A 21740-nucleotide genomic window follows, 5' to 3' on the forward strand; every position below is an offset into this window, starting at 1 on the left:
TACCCATTTCGTTTTGGATTTCAATGTAAACACAAATGTATGTACAGTGATACTAACAAAACTCACAAAGATTAACAATAAGTACAAGTTTTACAAGACACCCGCTGTTTACTTCTTTTTAGTTAGACGTTAATTTCCCGGTCGTCTTTTCGCACGACAGGAATTTCGATCCCAAGATTTTCGAAGTAAAAAGGAACTGAAGATACGAGCATTTCCACCTTTCCCCATCCTCTCGAATTCTCCAGGAAAATGCGCGAATAGTAAATCGAGATGCGGATGTTGGAGAGGATTCGACGAGATTCAAGCGTCGATTAGTTCCACGCTATTCCACTTTACCTGCCGCCATCTTTTTTGTTCGGAAATTCGTTTTTTTGAGATTAGATTCAGAGGAAGGTTTAATTTTCCAGGGAAAGTCCGATTTTCAATATCTATTTGCAACGAGCATTGAAAGCAATGAAATTTATCTTTAAATAAACTGTTTTATAACGAATGAAATTTGCATTTTTTTTAATTTCAGTAAAGTGACGCTGCTAGAATTTGTACAATCATCTAAATTCGTATTTAATCGATTCATTGTCACAAATGCGACGAATAAATTCCAGAACAAAAAGTCGCTATTATTAAAGAAAAATAGATCTCTAAAAACATTTCGAAATGATGCTGTCGGGTCACAACCTGTGCAATATGGCACGTTACGCCGAAAAAAATGCCGTACATGACATGGCGTGCAAAACGAGCGAATGTAGGCAGTCCGAAATCACCTGGGATCCGTTTACAGCGGCTGGAGTCTTCGCTTTCCTTCCTCCTACCAGTCCCACCTTAGTCGTCTACACAAAAAGAAGCGAAAGTAGCTTATTCTCCTAACTTGACCCGTCCTGACCTAACGTAACCTGTTCGATGTTCGAGGCGGAAACTAATTTAAGTTGGAGAATCACTTTGGCTGTTTCGATTTATTCAGATACTCGACGTATTTCCCGTGAGAAAGAGTGAAAGGGGTGGGGAGAAAAGAGCTTTCTTCTCTCGTCTGCCCTTCCCGCTGCCGCCCTGTCACCTTTGCACGCACCCGAATCGCGTTATTCACCTTCGACACGTGACTGGCGAACGAGCCCGCTGCGCTGATGCATTTAAAGCGACGAGTAGCGCGGGAACTTGGATTTTTACAGGGAAGTAGAAAAGTGGAAACGATATTGGAAATTTGGATGTAAGAAAAGTTGAGAAGGATTCGAATTTTCGTAATAAGGTAAGAATTCAAGCGGACTTTGCAGGTAAATGTTGGAAAAAATTCGTAAATAAATTATTTTTAGGTAAAAACTGTAAATGATTTATAAGAGAAACTGTATAAAATTTAGAAATAATCGAATCCATTCTTTAATCACAACATTTTCGTCAGAAATTTTCTTTTTAACGAGAATGTCAGAATATGTAAATTGATTTGAAAGAAAGCGACTTTTGTATGGAGAAGGAACGAAACACTTCATATCATGTATAACTTTTATGTTGGTAGAAATAAAATCACGACATTTTTAATTTTATTAGGGACTAAAATGTTATTACGTTTAATGAATGATTATCGATTAGCATATACATAATTGAGAAGCTAAATTAAAATAGTTTAACGTGATTATAACGAAAGAGCACTGTGCCGAAAGCCACTTATTTATAAACCGCGATCAGATTCCTTTCTATGCGATTTTAATTAATATTTTATAATTAGCAATGTCGCTGCCACTAACGGCCGGCAGTGGCATTGTGCGCGTGCTAATTGAACGTCACGACCGTTCTTTGTGTGCATCGTCAAATGTTCGATTTCAATTAAGTGAAAGGAAAGCGTGAGGATAAGCGAGTCAACTAATCGGAACCGATCACGATTGATCGAAGGACACTTATTTATATATATTCAACTGAATGCGCAAGTACTTCTCTGTTTTTCCTCTTTAATTATTTGCATTTATAGATACAGTAACAAAGGATGAACACGAGCGCACAGCAGGGATTTTAAATTTAAAACTCGCTCGCTGATTTATTTCAATTACGCTAACTCTCCTGGTCATCCCGGTGAAGTGTAATTACTTTTATGTCCAATCACCGTACTTTTTCCGAGGCGCGACTTTTGAACTTTAATCTGATTCGCCTTTCGGTCTTATCGACAACCGGCTGCTACCACATTTTTACGTTGATTGCAGCATTTATCATTTGGATTTCTCAGGTATCAATAAAACTATAATCTTACATGCGGCAAGCAGATAATACATTTGCCACATATGCGGATCTCTTAGTTATTAATTTTAGAAAAGAAGACATCAGAAATAAGTTAGTTTTGGAGCAATGGAGGAATCAACATCATTAATAATCTTTGGAAACTATTTATGGAATTTTCTAGAAACGGAAAATAAAAATTATTTACCGTAATAAGACAAATAATTATTTACCCAATAAATAATTATTTATCTATTAGGGAAAATGATAATGGTTTATTGTTGTTTGTAAAATAGTCACATAAAGAGTTTTCCAAAATTTATACGTTTAATATGTCTTTAAAATAAAATCAATTGCATATTTATGTATTAAAAAATGAATAGTAAATATAGAGAATATAATTTTTTGATTCACATAATGTACATAATGTTCCATTTTAATTGCTTTAAGCAAATATCAAAAAATATAGAAGATGCGGAAAAAAAATTATAGATAAAAGTTATATGGTTCAAAAAGAGATTAAATAATAATTAAATTAATTTAAATTTGTAATATATGTAACTGCGTGTTTTTTTTTAAGCGACTATGTGCTTTTTTTATACCGATTCATCTCATTATTCTGTGCATAAAAATGTTAAGGTACAATTATCAAAAAATGAACTCTTTATGAGATATTTTATATTTCACATGTCAAAATGTAAAAAACGAAATCTCATAAACTATTAATTTTTTGAATATTCTACTTTAATATTTTTATATACAGAATAATATATATAATATATATATTCGAAGAATCTTATGTAAAATTATATACCTATAATTTTATTTTTAAAAATAACGATGTCTTTTGTACGACTTGAAAAGATTAATTTTTTATCATAATTTGTTCCTTTTCAAACCATTCAACTTTGAAACATTCTTTTTTATCTTTTATATTTTTCCAATAAGAAAAATTAAAATGAATCGTCCTATACATTACGTGAACCAAAAAATCATATTTTTTACATTTGCTACACTTTCAACATACAAATATGGGATTGATTTTATGCAAAAACATTGAGGGTTTAAAACTTAAAAAATACTTTATACGACTATTAGTAATAATTCCAATTTTTATAACATTTACCGAATCTGGTGACATATAATTAATATTTTCTCTTTTCAGAAGATTCTACAAATTGTTTCTGCATGATTAATTTAAATATAAAACCATTCCATCATTAGACTAAAAATGATTTAATTTTAACATCCTTCTTCGATGTTACTCTTTCTCAGTTTAGTGTGTATAATTTTAAGTTCAATTTTAGATAGAAACTGAGATAAACAAATTAATTTAAAGATATACAGAGAAGATCTTGGATCTGAGGGAGATTCACCGGAAATCATCTGAAAACGCGAGCGCATTAAAATGGGGAAGAGAGGCCTAAGGGCGGTGCATAATGCAACGAAAGGAAAGCGGAGAAGGAAGGCAAGGGGTGGATAGCGTTTTCATATAAATTCATGCGAGCAGCTCTCCAAACTGCAGCGGGAAAATCGGGAAAGCCGGGATTATATCCTCAAGAGTTTGCCAGCTTTCAGCGTTCATTTGAGGAGAGAACCAAAAGTGGGGAAAGAAGAGCAGGTGGAGGGAGTCGTAAAACGATGCTGAGTGTCCAGGGGTGGATCTTCGGCACGCAGCACTTAACACATCTGCTTAAAAATGCAGTGATTTATGCATTAAGCTGCCTGTTTAATTACAAATCGATTAATACCAGCTACTTAGGTCTAAGAGTAATCCAGTACTTGAATTCGAAACTTTTAATCTTTAAGTCTCAGGTATTAATAAATTTCTACGATAAATTAACGTTTAATTGAAAAGTAATTAAATGCTAATAGAATTGAAACATAAAATATTATGAAATTAATTCTTTTCTTGTAAAATTTAATGATCCTTGTAATAAAGATATTCAATATCAATTCTTATTGAACTATTAAATTTCAAACCAAATAAGACAATGCCACACAGCGATCTATGTTGGATCACGGGTGCTTCTAAATAATTGTGTGTAAATTTATATACTACGAACGTAATTCTTCTATTATTGCGCGCCGAAATTTTTTTCAGACTTAAAACGCAACACTAATAAACTACCGCAGTAATATCACGAGTTAAATTAACTAATAATTTAACAATTATTGATGTTGTTTACGCATTTTATATCGATCTTACTAATGCTGAATAACCTATTAAAAATTTAACTTTTTGAACTATTATGCGTGTATCATTTTCTATGATAATTCAACTTTTAAAGTTGAAATTCTTTTTGCTTTAATAAATTATCGAATACATTGTTAAACGCTAAACGCATTACCATTTTAATCGTTACTGAAACTCGTGGGTCTTACTTTTGCAACCGAGGAAAGTGATATTTTAAGCTGCGCATAGACAGCGGGATTCCAAAATATCCTGTCCATCCCTGATACTATGCTCTGGGTCAACTCTTCATCCCCGCCGTTTCCCCTCCCTCTTCTTTGCGATACGCTCTTCCAGCCGGATTAAATACACTCGTTTTGGTTCTAGTGCGCGCATGGAAAAAGGGCCGATCGTAAAGTAAAATAACTGTTTCAAAAAAATCATTCGCATCACGCGCGTGTAGGTACGTCGGACTTTTCATTTCCATCCCGAACGAAATATCGTCCATTGCCCGTCGTGCGCGTTAGCGCAGCGCGATACTTCGTGAGGGTGCAAGCATTTTACGATAACTGGGTGAACCCGCCTTCCCTTTCTCTTCTCTCTCTCTCTCTCTCTCTCTCTCTCTCTCTCTCTCTCTCTCTCTCTCTTTCTCTTGATCACTTGAACGCGGGTACACGTGTATCACGCGGGAACTCGATATTCCATCTGAAAAACGCATGTTCACGAAAATTGGCATACTCGATGCGTCTCTTTGGAGAGAAAAATGAACAAAAGTTGCTCAGCTTTCCTTCTGCAAATTTGACCTTGGTAAAGAAAACTTGAGAAAAGAAGAAACTTAATATTTGAAGAATTTTATATACCTTACACAATATAATGGTAATTTAAACCACATTAATGAATTCATAAATTTTATAAACTTATATTCAAGAAGGATGGCTTTGAAAAAAGAAGTTTATTCACATACATACGATCTTTATTATATCATAAATTATTTTATCGCTAATGGTATTAATATAATAAAGAGCTGGAAAGCATACAACAATTTATGGTACAACGATTTATTTTACTAATTTACTACAAATTATTTTATCTACACGAAAAAGTTAAAATATCTAAAAATTTAGTTAAATACGGACATTTGAAAGTAATTTTATTAGGCCATCAAAATAATTATGTTGGACACTTGAACTGATTATTATAATGTCAAAACTTTTTGCAGCATTGCTCATCATGCTCGAAATTCCTACATAATTGTTTTGATGGTCCAATAAATTTATTTTTAGACTTGTACCTAACTAAATTTTTAGTTACTTCAACAAAATCATTCTTTCTGTATACCAATGAACACATTATGCGAATAACAATTTTATGATGAATTTTTGGTCCAAAGAATCTAATGTTACGCTATGTTACGATTATACATTTTGTGTGCTACAGCTTTATTAATTAAAATTAAGAAATTGATTTTATCAAATGTTTAAAGGCAAAAAAAGAGTTGAATGGCCTAATATAACCTAATTTGGCTTCATTAACTCTGGCAAACATTAAACTATAGAGTCATCATGTTTTAGAAAACGGGGATAATATTAGATAAGCCTGAACGGACCGATAAAGTTAATACGTGATCAGAGTTTGAGTGTCGCTCTTGGTATTTTGACCCTCGGCATCCGGTGAACGCGAGCCTACGATCTGGGAATTATCGGTAGGGCTCGGAGGAACATCGCGGCGCCCAAATAAACGTTCCAGCGTCGCGGCGGTTCTGCGTGTCACTGAGAGAGCGTCACTTTGAGCCGGTTATCGTTTATGTAACCAGTAACGAGCACGGACTTCGTTAGTGTAAGCGCATTTCACGCAAAAGGTTACTTTGAGCTCGCTCAACGACGATGGGAGAAGTAGGGCGAGGAGAGGCTAGACGGGGGGGCGCGAAGAGCGAGAGGGGCCGGGGTAGATCCCGAGCGCAATTACATTATACGCCCTCCCTAATTAGCGGAATTTCCGGCTCGCAACACGACGTGTTGTGTTCGCGGCGGATAAACGAGTCTGAAGTCTAAAATAACGTTGCATAATAAAATTAAACAATGCGAGCGTTGCTGTTAATTAGCGGCGGATTTGGGACGAGATAGAGATTGAAGCACGTACTGTATAGTCCGGGGATCATTTTTAGCGATTGGGACGTGCATCATCGCGCGCGTGCGTGACACGCTATAAAATTTTTGTTTTTACTAGAATTAACGACTAATACAGATTTTCTCTGTTATTTCAACAAATTAACGTGTCAAAAGCAAAATATTTAAATATTAATTTTTTTTCAAATTTCCACAATTTATGTCGATATCACCACACGTTCGACTGTTATCAGATAAAAGCGTTTTTTTTTACAATGGCATTCTTCTATTTGTTTGAATATAGGATTATTACAATTACTATAATTCCAACGTACATGATGCTTTCACGTTGAAAATAATATCTTAATGCACTTATGTAACTAAATATTTATGATTCAACTCTTCGAAAAAAGGGATTAGACCCATTAACGAAATAGAAACAGAAATAAAAATAGAGTAACTCCAAACCAAGAAGACGGTTGCTTCAGTTTCATATCGGATTTCATCACCGGAAGGACAAAAATTACAACGTCCAGTATTATCAACCTTATCCGATGCTGTCCGCCCTTATCCTTCTTTTATGTTTCTGCTGTTCGTATCTTTGAAAGGACGCCGCACGCCATATGGAGTTGTAATGAAATCCTGACACATATAGAGCGAGGACAAATAATCTGGAATGCGAGTTCAGGAGTTCGAAATAATGGAAAAGTATGACTAATTTACATGTTCAATTTACATTTGCAAACTATTCACAAATGCATCTAGGTTATTATGAAGTACTCGCTAAATTGCCCTATATATATTTCTTTATATAATATTTTTACGCTGATAAGCTGCGCTCTATACACATTTGTAATAAAATTCTCTCAAAACTTATAATAAAATTACAAATAAGATTTCAGCACGCTACTACCAACAAGTTTATAACCGTAATAACCGTAAGTTTACGTTGCCCTCCTAAACGAATCATGATCAACTTCCTTGAGAGACGTAGAATCAATTGTTGGCGAGAATTTAATAACATTCTTAGGTATAAATATTATTAAATTAATAAAAATTTTGTGACACCACATTTAATTTATTTTAAAATAAAATATCCTACAGACTTTTTATGTATTAAATGAAATTTTATAATCATAATTCAACACACTGTTTGATTTTCATTTGGTTAATTAAGGATTGTTGCCACAACAAAAAATTGCAAAAAGATATGGGAATTTCTGGAAATTTTAATATACGAATGTGTTAGATTTACGGATATTTTGGGGGACGCAGCGGGGGGTGGTTAGCTTTGAAAAAATCCGTGTGACGGGGATGACTTATGCCACGTTTTCATGCGGCGTCGCCAGGACACCTTGCGAAGAGTGAAAAAGGACCGCGCCATCATAAATCAGCACATTAATTCGTAACGAGATTAGTATAATAAATCATCGTCCACACGGTATTTGCATATGCCGTGCATTACTCTCGTCATGTGACCCTCGTCTTCCGGATAGTCGACGTTAAACGTTGATGACGTTCGCGAAGTGAATATCACAATTAATATTCATCTGAGTTTTCCAGAACTTCTGGAATTGAAAAAAAAAAATTGAAAGCATTTTTGCACAAATCTACAAATACGCGACATTCGTGAAAATTAAGCTATACGTTCTGAAGCTATATATGTTCTGAAAAATATGAAATATAGAAAGATGTACGTATATCAGAAAAAAAATTTCATACAAAATAAAATCCACGTTGGAGACTGTGTTTAATTTTTAATAAAAAGTATTTTTAATTTTTAATACATTGGAAAAAGTCTGGTTGCATTAACTGGAGTTTTAGTTAGAAATGGACAAATCAAAAAATTTTTAGTTGAATCTATTATAGTTTCTAGTTGCCGAGATAATTGAAAGTGTGATTAACATGATCACCAGAATCTTCTTCGTCCATTTTCATTAAAATTTGAAATATAAGACAATATTATTTCATTAATTTCGTTTCTTGTTGTCTTAGAAAGTACGTGTAGTGACAAAGTAGTAAATTACCCGAAATCGAGAGGCTCGCTTACGTTCAATCTCTCTCGGGGATGTTTTTTTTTTTAGAGTACTCGAGGGTATCGTTGGGCGTTTTTCGTCTTTTTCGCGTCACCCAGTAGAAAAGATCGATTCGCTTTTTGGGAGATACAAGCAGCGTCAAAGGGTTAAAGCTTATCGCGTGGGAACTCTTTTACTCCGTTCGTTCGCACACCCAATGGAATTAGCCGTCGCTAACCATCCTCCCGTCTGCCACCCCTATCCCCGTAGGTCTAACCCGCGCCAATAAGAACGACAAGCGCGCACGCGCGTCCTTTCTTTCTTCGTTTTCTCTTTCTCTCTCTCTCTCTTTCGCTCTCTGCTCTCCCTCCCTCCCTCCCTCCATCGCTCTCTCCCGGGATGGCAGTTTCTCCGCCACGATTACCCCAGAAATCTTTCTTCGGCTAATGCAAGAACTGTGTTTCCGGCGGTTCACCCGATGCTTCGCCTACCTCCAGGGCGGACAAGCACGTACACACGCGGGTGGGCGCGAGCGCGCGGACGATGGCGTGCATTTACAAGTGCGACTTGCCGCAGGGGCGAGGAGGGAAGGGAAGTGGGTTAGAAATAGGAGGGTGGACAGCTCTTGCGCGCTCTATAATGCGGAAACAGAGAGAAATATTTGGGCAAAAGTAAAAAGGGCTGAACTGCGCTCGAATCTGGAACGTAATTTACAAACTGCAGAAATTCGAAAAAATTTAAAAGATCATTAATTTCTAAGATTTCTACATGAAGTTAAAAATGTTCTATGGAAATTCGTATGCTTCTCGAATGGATCATGTTTCTCATTTCGCGTAAGATACAACGTAACGTATTCGTCTAATTTAATATCTGTATATCACATGTGTGTAATTAACAGATTGCGGAAGGTAACTCTCTACTCGGTCGGAGAACGGGTTGAAGGGTGTGTTTGCACAGACATGAGTCTGTGAGAAACACTCGCATAAAGAAGTAGCTAGTGTGAGAGATAGCCGAAAAAGGTTGTACGACGAGGTAGGAAGAATACTCTGAAAAATTCGATGCTGATACGCGCATTCGATACTCGAGAGGTAGCATACGTGGCACATGTACGACATGAAGGACATGGATTATACGAGGGACATATAGGATACGCCTCAACAATCTCACATGTCCCATGGGCATGTTCGAAAATCTCATGAACGTTTTTCATATAGATGACAAATAAACGTACGAATATTTCAGAGCGCTACGAGCTCCATAAGGATCACAGTCCTTTCACATTTTAAACTCCATATATAATATCTGTATATAATATACTCATCTATTGCGAAATAAAAATTGATATTGTAAAAAGTAAAATACATATATAAAAGCAATAAAATAAAATCGTGCACATCATCCGATATACGTGTTATATCTCTTGCACACACACACACATCCGCACACATACACTTTGATTTCTAGATTATTTCCCAAAATTTCCGCATAAATATACTATAAAGAAGCCTCATACATTTTTACATCTGCTTATTACAAAGGAGGATGTTAAATTAGGGCTTTTTTGGCTAAAATAAAAGGTTCTTAGGTTTACAAATAATGTATCGTATTAAAGGGTGTATCGTTTATCTTGGAAAAACATCGAGGAAAGAAATCGCGTTATAAGATGTAATATATATATTGATATAAATCAAAACAAAAAATTTAGAAATTTTTTTGTTAATTAATATATCGAGATACGTTGAAAATTCAAAAAAATTAGTGTTTTTAATAAAAAAAATTAAATAAATAGATGAACTTCTCTATAACTAGATGAATGTATTCGTTATATTCAAAGGTAGAATTCGAAACAAAACAATTATTTATCGGACTCTTCAATCTCTTGAAAATCTCCTTTAAATTATATGTGTGAGTAATAATATAGTGCCTAGGCTGTCTTGATGTCTTACTAATAACTTTTTATTAATAAATGTCGTAATATTAGATTTATTGACTTTTATATCGTGATAAAATATTAAAGAAACCATGATTCCTTCCATATTCTCGATGTTTCCCCAAGATAAGTGACACATCACTTGATTTCACTTTAATATAATAGCTCTTATGATAATGTGATATATATAACTCGTATATCTTAGAACTTTTCATTTTAACCGAAAAACAGTTTTTAACTTATCTTCTTTTGATAACATGCATGAATGTTGAGAATATCAATATATTAAAGAAAAAAAAGCTAGGTTATTCGAATAATTCCTTTATACATGTGCTATTAGTATAATGGCAAAGAAATCATTTAAATAATCTATTTGTATCTCTTCTTTAGATATTCGACCAGATTTACATTTCTATCCAACACGGGCAGACTAACGTAATTATATGGAGAGAATGTATTTACTGAAATATATATATTTAAAAACTGAATTAGGTGCAGATTTAAAAATAATGTTGTTAGATTATTTTGTTAGAATTTTGTTCAGATTTTGTAAGATAATTAGAAGACTAAAGCATGATGAACCTATAATTATTTTAATAATTCAACAAAATTATTTTCATCCAAAGAAATTATTTTGAAGTCTGTATTTAACTAAAAATTTTAGATATTTCAAAATTATGTTTTTTTGATATAGGATTTTTAGTAATAAGGCTTAATTTTGTAATAAAATTAAGTTTATTATTACTAATGATATATACTAATTACGTATTGTAATTATAATATTGCTATACATATACATAGTGTTATTACGACAAAGAGCTATACGATCTGCTTTATTCGGTCGATTACGATGCTTTATGGTAACCGCACGTGTGCTACTGCACTCAGCGTTAAGTCCCGGATTTCAATCCCATCCTCGCTGTTTGTTTATTTCACGCGTACGGTTTATTCAAAAGCCCTGCCTTTGTAAGATGGTCTATGCCGTGTGTCATAACCAAATGATCGGCGGGATATATCCTTACGACCGGCTACAGAAAGGTTTCCGTAGTTTCCGCTCGTCCTAATGCGAATGCGGTGTTTCTAATTTAATATCTTAAGGACCGGCATTTACCCACGTCAGCTATGCTGGATTAGGTTGTCAGAAGCAAAGAGAAATACACGCGATTCCCATAATTTACGTCCACGTGAGTGACTTTTCACTAAGTAAACCACTCTTTTGCACTTCGATACAACGAGTTTATAAATCATTCTACAAGATATCTCTCCTTTGATACAATATAACATAGATCATCGAAGTCCATGATTTTCTTAATAATATTATACTTAACGTCCGACAGCTGCATTTTGAATTCGCTTTATCGAATTAAAAGTACAATATTTGCGAATGGAAAATTATGTAAGCAAAATTTCCATTAATTATATTATAAAATTATTTCGATATTGCATGTACAAAAATGTAACATTTTTATCCCTTTCACAAATTAGGAAAGATAATTTCATTAAAAAAGTTGATAGAATATTATCCGAAAAATTTACGTTTCTTTAATATTTTCAGTATTGCACTTTCAATGTCTGTCGCTTGCGACACTTTATATTTTGACGCGAGTCATAAATATGTCTTATAGAATATGCTCGATGTCTATTTCGCACCGCTAAACGCAAAGAGTGATACACTTTCTTCCAAGTGTTGAATAAATGATCATGTCAAAGCGATTCCCTATATTGCCGGCGTTATGCGTCGTTGCATATTAATGCGAAGCCCTTTTTCCATCGTTGTGTTTCTTTATTGCTTTACAATGTGTCAATATATTCGATATGATAAAAAAAGGCTTTCATCGCCATAATCCTGTCACTTTAGAGATTTTCTATGAATAAGCAATCTTTTTCTTTTTATAAAAATGTCATTATACTCAAAATACTCTTCTACATTGTATAGTATAAATATTATGAAATGCACGATACAAGTAAAGAACATGGTGTAATTATAGAATGCGTAATAATATCTTTTACAACGTTACAAGCTACATAAAACATTTTTCAACGAGGCTTGATTTGCTAGGAATATGGCACGTCCAACCTTCTTTTGTGTCTCTTTAAACAACTCTCTAAATAATATGGCAAAAGAATAGAAGAGTTTACTCACCGAGAATCTGGCTGAGGACGGTACGACCATCTTCACCGAGGCACGCACTACGTGCGTCAAACGGGTTTGTGAATTGCACGAATGCATAACCCTTGTGCATAGAGATACCTGTCAAAAAATGTAAAAGATCAATTATATTTTATAGGCTTTAATAAATTCGCATAAAAAATATCAATTTTCCAACCGTTTTATACTAAATATATTATTTTAACATACAAGTTTTCTGTTACTTTTATTATTTTATTTTTGATGTAAACTTTGCATTATTTATTTATTAAATATTTTCAAATTTAAAATATGAACTTAATATAAATTCTCGAAATTTAAATAAACATGATTGAAGAAGAACAATATAGATAGCGAGTCAACGCAGTTAACAATGTGCTAAAAAAAATTTCTTTAATTTTTAAAATATACAGATAATATATAATTTTTTAAGTAATTAATATATATAATAATAATTCAACACATGGTTTGTAACAATTGTAACGGTAATTAATATTTATCGATAAGTTATAAGCGAGTTCAGAGAAAAGTCTCATTAATACTTTCGTACGTATAAAAACATATAGCTTTATTTAAACATTTATTTTCGGATATATTAAAATAATTTTAAAAATATCTTTACAAAATATGGTTTATGGATTTTTTTTTTAATAATGGAGTAAATTCTATGTGAAAAACACATCCGGCATAAAGCTTTCAGTAATGGAAGCGATCGAGTGAATCCTTTTAAATAAACCATTCTATGTATGTTTGACATATGAGAGAACTGCAAAAAATAAATGATTGAAATTTGTAAAAAAAAAAAAAATTAAACAGGAAAGAGAGAGAACCGCGTGATTTCTAGGAATATTCACAAACATTTGAAAAATATGTAATATATCGGCGGATCGTATCGCGCGTAATTGCATAGCTACAAACTTTCTCAAGTAACTCTCTTTTTTTCCCTTTCTCCAGAGAACTACCTGCGCAAATACATAGAGCAAAATTTTAATTGGATAAACTTCTACCGTGAGCAAAAATCTCCAAATTAAATAACGACATTTCCGAACGATTAAATACAACTCCGGGGAATATTAAACATTTTTGCAAACCAAATTAATAAAAACAAGAGCGCGTTGTTGCCGGTCGATTTTGCCCGAGCGGCAAGTCGCACGCGGACGCGACCTGTAATCTGTGTACCCGTAATAACTTTTGCGTGGTTAGCAGCTGACCATGCATGGAATTCATTATGCCGAAACAAATATGTAAATCTAACCTACACGCACACTCGCACTCACACAGATGTTTGCGCACGCGTGTACGCGTTAGAATGCAAATACTGTCCGTGCGAATCTGTCCTGCCCCTCGCTCCCTGCACCACTTCATCGTGAAGCTCGGTGCAAGAGATGTTCATAGCTTTCATCGTCGCTATTGTTATCAGCTCATTCTTCAGTATACACCAGTTGTTAAATAGACGGATTTTAAAAAGATCGAACTTTGCTTTATAACAACATATTCAATACAAAACATTAATAACAGAAATAAATTGTGTTATCATCTCGTATTTAAGCAGCATTCAATGTTCCCTTGCTTTTCTTTTTCTATACAGCATTCTGACAATGGGAAAAAGTATAACAAAATCAGATATTGCAAATATTTATCAACCACTTTGAAATTTGAATCAAAACCACCGATTGTATATTGAAAACTTATTAGCGCTTCAAATTTTTTGAAAAAAAAAACTGTAAAATTTGAAGTGTCTGTAGTTAAAAATGACATATCTATGATATATTTGCCATGTATTGTACCATAAAATTTCTTTATTTTATAAGAGTTTATCTGATTGCCTCGTCAACTCATTTAAAATTCAATCGTGTTGTCTCCAAATAACATAATTATTCTATCTAATTTAATTTAAACGGTTCTAATTTAAATAATAGCTATCTAATAACCGATTTTCTGGATATTCATAAAATAATTATATTTCCTATTATTTTAAGTATGACCCAAAGCATTCAAATACTGTTTAATTGTTATTCGCATAAATTTAACTTAATTAATCAATTAACACTTTTAATACATTTTAGATACATCAACATCTTATTTATGTGTCAAAAACTGCAAAATACAGAATCTAAAATATAAAAGAATATACACATTTTTTACATGTTCACAAGATTAAAATCAGTTAAATAAAATGTAATCGTACCTATGATTTAAAAATGTATGTATATTTAAATGTCTTTTATTTTTCATTTATTAATCATATACATATATACTACAATAATATATATGTAATACATTTTTGAACTACTATTAAATTGTTAATTAAACATATTAAAAATTCTCATTTTCGTAAAAAAAAAATCCAATCAAACATAGTTTCGTAATATAATTTTTTAAATTCTTTGTTACCGATTATAGAATATCGATAGTTTTATTTAAAATTTGAAAAAATCTAGTAAGTATACATGCGCGTTATTTTAAAAAAGTTTGAAATAATTTAGTAAATGTTTAATTGTACAAAAATATGTATTGTCGCATTACTATCGCCGCTAAGATTGCAACTTCACTTATCACGTATCTTAAAATGAAGTAAAAATTACAAAGGTGACTAAGCTCACTAGAATGTTTATAATTTCACTAGTCAATACTTAGTGTATTTGCTCATTATTGTAATTTTCATTTCATTTCAAGATATATATATATATATACACAATTGTCCTCCTGATTTGTCTATACAAATATTTTTCGTTTCTTAAGCAAAAGGGTAAATTTATCATGTATTACATAGCGATCCCGTCGATCTCCCGAAACATTTAGCGCTTTGGAGCTCGACTCTCCGATAAAGCACTATATCATCCCCATATCTCAAAGCTTAATCCCACCTCTCACATTTTCAGGGCGGCATATCGGTCGAAAGGAGATCGTCGTGTCGATCGTATCGATCTTCGATCCCCGTAACGTAACTCGTCATCGCCGTAACGTTTATTCCGGAATTTAAATCGCTGTCTGCGCGCATGTCATACGTAAGGGGACAGCGGCGGTGTTATGTGTGCATTTGTGCACGCGAGACGGGTGCGGGAGTTCGATATCGGCGCTCAAGAGATCGTTCCGCGACGAAATTTATTCTAGTCATAAAAACCGCGATAGCGAAATGCGCGATCGTAAGTGCAAGTATATGTATGTGCGAGGTGCGAACCGGTTGATACAACGCCCTTCGCCTATCATTATTTTATTTTTCTAACTTCTAAATACTATTCTTGAGAATGTGATAGAACTATACGTTGTAGAAGAAGCTCACCGATATCGACATATCACTTTGGTTTTTTCAAAAATAAATAAATATACGATTTCCTTCAGGTTCAATATGACTATTTGACACTATAGTGCAAAACTATAAAGATTAAGTTAGCATAATAGTCTGCTTTACAGACAGAGAGACGTGTCGGCTTATACACTTCTATTATATGTTTAAAACCATATATTATTTAAAAAATGAAGAAGAAAAAATAAAACTAATTTAGGAATCTACAAACGTATATTATAAAACAGTGTAATGTTATCAATAATATAGCCTCTATGATAAACTACGCAATTTGCAAAAGAAAATCGTCAGGATTTAATTAATTACTTCTTAGTCTAACATACGTAAAAACAATCTCAAGCTCGAATTCGTTTAATACTTGTGCAAATGTTTTATGTTATTTTCTTACGTAGGTATTATGACCGACGTACTTTATTTCTTATTGTCTAATGAAAATCAGGGCTGTGTGTGTTTCAATACATAAAGAAATAATTCGCTAAACAAAAACATTTAATTTCGATATCGGAAGCGCATCCAGACAGGAGCACGCATCAGAAAATCGTTACAGAACTATCTGAAATATCGATCGTTTTTGACGTTTGTAGGCGCTAATGGCAATGTAATCAGCCATGTGATTTTGCAGAGATGCTTGGAAGATTTTGTTCGGCTGCAAACATGATCGATTCAAAATTGATAATTAAATTTTAATACTATTACAAGATCTAGTAAGAATAAAAAACAGAATCATTATAAGATATCGGTCAAACTTCAAAAAAAGGTTTTAAGCGAAAGTTTCAGTAATATTTATCTTATTTTATCTCTAATTCTACCCTACCGGATATAGATGGCATTAAAAATTAAATTAAAGAAGATTGGAACTCTTATGTTTACACTCTTTGATTCACAATATGTATATTATTTTCAAGACTTAAAATTAGCAAAAAAGAAATAAAAGAAATTAAATATAAAAAATTTAATAATGACAATTTTAATTTCTCAAATTTAAATATTTTTAGAAAAATATGAGGTAGTAAAAACTCTTATGAAAGAATAACATCTTATATATAATACGTTTTTCTAAAAAAAGATTGTATATTAAACAATCTTCTATCATTTTTGTTAAAGTAAAACAAAATATAAGATTTTTTACGGAAACTGCTATTAATAACTATTACAGTTTAAACATTTTAGTAAACTTTTAACTAATAAAAAAATTGTATACATGATTTAATTACTCGCCTTTAGTTACAAATAAAAGACCGAGTAAAATTTAATTGTGAGAAAGGTAAAATATTGAAATGGAAAAATGGAAATCAAAGTTTGATTTGATAAAAATATCTGCACAAAAAATAGACAAGTCCGCTCTTTGTAACAATTATTTATATTTTTCGTAACTACGTTTTTTGTAAAAGTCGTCATTCACTAAAGTGACAACCAAGTGCCTTGATAACAACAGTACTATGTTGAGGGCCTGTTGCAGTGAATTTTTTCAATGTTTTGGCATTTATATAGAACAAATATCGACTTTATATTGGAAAACTTGTCGGCAGAGAGACTCTCTAGTGTTGTTATCTGGGCATTCGACAGTACAGATTTAAATCATTCTAGTGACGATTTCTTCCAATACAGTTGTGTATAGGATGTTCAAAAAATATTGCCTTCGTTTAAGTTTTTTGAATAACTAAAAATTGAATTTTCCGTAACCAAAAAAATTGATTGTGCTTGCCACAGTTTTTCCTTTTTCGATATTAAATATATATTTTTTAGTGTGGTTTACTTGACACTTCAAACGCTCCTATAAGCATTTGATTGATCAATCGAAAAAGAGAATTTTATATATTAATTGACCAATCAAGAAATATTTTAAAAGCATTTATAGCGTCAAGTGGACTATAACTTTTATGACATTAAATGATGTATATATCTTATTAAATATATTTTTTGTGACATTAAATAATGTATACATACAAAGTTTATTAAAATAAAAAATTCATTTAAAAAAATATTTAAATATTTTTAAATTGTTAATTTAAAAAATTAACAATTTATAATTATTAATTAAAGAAATGTATTATCTTTTTTATTATGTAGCGAAATATTTAAACTTGATCACTTACAAAATTACCAACGCTTAAATGTTAGTAAAAAAATTGTTCTTTCAAATTGATTTACGGTATAAATATTTATAGTTTTTATTATATGATAGTTATTATTGATTTATAATACAAATTATTTATAGTTGTTAAGATGCTTATTAGCATTGATATTATTAAATTGCTTGTCAATTTAATTTGCAATATTACTGAATAGTTCTACGATGCCTTTTTCAAATTGATAATTTTGGCGCGCAATTCGCAAAATTAGATATATGTATGAAATTCACACTAAAATATTTAAGTACTAAAATTTAGTTCATACGTATAGGCTTTTGTTACTTATTTGTATTGTTTATTTAGTATTAAAGTATTTTTTAGGCTAAAACAAAAGTACAAGACAGAATTGTTGCTACAGAATTTTCCTAAAATATAAAAAAAATTAGATTACAGATTTGAAAATAGCTTTATTAGACAATCAATACAAATATAATATATAGGAAATTCAAACATGATAAGCAATGCTGCAAAAAGTTTTAACATTTTAACATCTAGCTTAAATGTCCTATAATTATCTTTATAATCCAACAACATTATTTTCAAATCTGTATCTAATTAAATTTTTAGATATTTCAGCAAAACCACGTTTACGACTTTTATGCGCATTTAATAATCTTTCTTCGTTTCGTCTTGTAAGAAAGACATAAAGTTTACACGGAAAAATTACTAAAATGAGAACGATCTTTGTCGAGGATTTCGTTTTTAAACCGGAGTTTAAACAGAAGCAATTCTCCAGAAAGCCGGAGATTGTATACATTTTCACGTTAAACGTTGTTTGTGAAAGAGATATTCGATTCGTAGAATTTGTAATTTATCTGCTATCGCGCATTGCACGCGGCGTCGCTTCCGTACAGGACGCGGCTTATCCTTCGTATCGGCGTCCCTCTAATCCAGCAAGCGCGCCTTAATTCCTGCAAGGACGAAGTTGCCCTTATTGTCTTCGTCCTTTATTGAGAAAGTAAGCTGTTTATCGGCAGCTAGCAGCGTTCCTTGTAATTTCGACATCCGACATTTGAAATTGCGATTTTGCTGGACAGACCGGAGCAAGATAACTTCTCAGTGGATATCCGGCGATGCACTTGGCGAACACCAACATCACCTGCGTCGGCACGAAGCTAATTTTGCAGCATTCTTCATTCTTATTATATAATTTTATCCAGTTGGTAGTTTATTGTATTACTTATTACATTACTATATATTCAGTTTTTTGCTGTATTCTTAATATAGTGAGTTAGAACAAATAAAATTGTATCCTTTAGCTAAATTTTCAGATAAATATTGCTATAATAAAATTTTCGTTTAAATACAATATTGTGTGTGAACGTTTTGGAAAAATTAAATCGATTATATAAATTTGTTATTAACGTTAAAGTCGAGAAAATTTTGTGCTGAATTATACACGGAAAAAAATGTTGTCAAAGTATCTGAAAATTTAGCTAGATATATGTAGATTTAAAAATAATTTTATTTGAACTCTATCAAAAAAATAATCATGTACAGCTTAAACTTGTTGCTAGAATATTTTCAGATCGGTATTTTGCTAAATTTTTAGATACTTCGACAAAATCCTTTTCCGACAAAAACTATCCTTTCCGTGTAATAAATAGTTTACAATATAAATTCAATACAAAGAGCGAGAGATTTGATATTATCTCGATCGTCGATCTATCATGGCCGACCTCACATGGTCATTCTCGATTTATCATCGTTCGTCTATCTATCACTCCAGATCGCAATCGTAATTTCGTTCCAAAGAAGGGACAAGACCCCGCGGAAAAATGATTTTCCGGGATAACAAATCCTGCGATTGCGAAGTAAACGAGGTTACGGCTTACAAAGGAAGAGAAGGCAGCGGCAGTCATCGTGCTCCTCCTGAAACTAGAGACCGACGGATATCCAATTCGAGCTATCGAAGGTCAAGTCGCCGTGGCACAAATTGCGTTACCGAGATCCTATTTTCCCGGGACCCCGCTGCCCCTTCCGCTATTCTTCCCGATGCAATTTTTCCGCGCCGGATAATAAGTTATTCGATCGCGAATTATCGAATGTTATCAGCCCGTCGATTTCTCACGCGATTCGATTTATCGAGAATACCTCAGAAAGGATCGAGAACAACATTCGGAAATAACCAAATGATTCTTTCTTTTCGCACAATAATCGATTTTTATCTTTCTTGCGTTGCTACCTTACCTTTATTATTATCGTGATCTTTTTTAAATTCAGAAAATAAAGTACGTAGCTCGCCCGCAGGATTAACGTTCGCGCGCGTGTGCGAAAGGATTGCGAAGAAATTATTCCGATGGAATCGCTAGGCTGTTAAATTTCCGCGGAGTATAATTGAAACGAATTAAGATGCGGGGAAGATAAATGAAATCAGGTAGTTTGTCGATCTAGATATGGATTTGTTATTTATAAAGCGATACATTTGATCCTAAATGCATAAATAAAATATAGATTTTAATAGTTTAAATAAAATCAAATTCTTTATACTTTTATATTATATTAATATATATAAACAAATGAACAATCATGAATTATAAGGCTATAAAGAGTCGAACGCAGTTAACAAAAATTATTTTAATCTTACAATAAAGAATACAGTCGAACGTTTCGGTCTGAGATTTAGACCATCTTCAGCGACCATGTAATAATAAAACCAATGCTCCATATACTCCAAGTTATAATGCCAATTGTAAAAACAATTATTGTTTGACAATATGCTTCTGTGCACCAACCAGAAGTAAATGCATCGATAATGTGTGGAGATGTATAACAAAATTTAAAAAGTCGGTAATATGTCTGTGAAAAGACCGTTAATAACACAATCTATTACAATCAAATTCATATATTATTCTATTTAAGATTGTCCAGAGAAAATTAATTAAAGAAAATATTTTTTACATTCACCCTTGTTGGTAGACAAAAACATAATTACACAAATTGAATTCATAATTTAATAATACTAGATTGTCTGAATAAAACATATGTGTCCGTATTCGTCAGAAGGAAACGATACAATGAGGAACATTAAATTGCTGACAACAAAATAGAAGTGATTAGGTCAAATTACTCTTGTCAATTTATCTAAAATATCTGCGTACGACCGATCAAGACCTTCCGTGTCAGTTTTTAAATTCAGACCATTATTTTGAGATTTTATATCTAGCATTTTAGAAATCAATCGCTTGTGGTAAAAATTTTCATTATCCATAATTTCCACACTATCCCATTCAAAATCATGACTATGCTGCAACCTATGGTCAGTGATAACAGATCTGGAGGATGTATTTCTCCGTATATGACTGCGATGTTCGTTAACTCTTGTTTTTAACATTCTCTTTGTCTGACCGACATAAGTAGCATCACAATCACCACATTGAATTTTATATACAATGTTATTTTTCATAAAATGTGGAAGGCGATCCTTCTGTACTTTGATGAAGTTATTCAATTTATTGATGCTAAAAAATGCAATTCTGTGATTTATACCATTAACAATGCTTCTAAAACTGTCAGAAATTCCTTTGACATAAGGGATGGTAAACCAAACAGTATTATTCTTTCCGATATTATTGTTAACATCTTTAGATTGTAAAGGTTTATCCATAATTGCATGAATTCTTTTATTAATATATATATATTCATATTATTAATATATGTATATATATATTCATAATATCGTTTTTAGAAGCATGGAATTTTTTTACCAATTTTTAAATTACTTGCTTTTAAA

General features: G+C 32.4%; 1 protein-coding gene across 4 annotated transcripts in view; it reads right to left on the reverse strand.

Moving 5' to 3' along the window:
- LOC108780146 (uncharacterized) overlaps nucleotides 1-21740 on the reverse strand; it is a 197551-nt gene that overhangs the window by 69247 nt on the left and 106564 nt on the right. For all 4 annotated transcript variants that reach the window (XM_018547751.1, XM_018547753.1, XM_018547750.1 and 1 more), the window contains one exon: nucleotides 12563-12670. In XM_018547751.1, the coding sequence (XP_018403253.1) occupies nucleotides 12563-12670 (108 nt within the window). The remainder of the gene's footprint in view (nucleotides 1-12562; nucleotides 12671-21740) is intronic.

Source organism: Cyphomyrmex costatus, unplaced genomic scaffold (genome assembly GCF_001594065.2).
Source record: "Cyphomyrmex costatus isolate MS0001 unplaced genomic scaffold, Ccosl1.0 scaffold685, whole genome shotgun sequence".
Classification (NCBI taxonomy): Eukaryota; Metazoa; Arthropoda; class Insecta; order Hymenoptera; family Formicidae; genus Cyphomyrmex; species Cyphomyrmex costatus.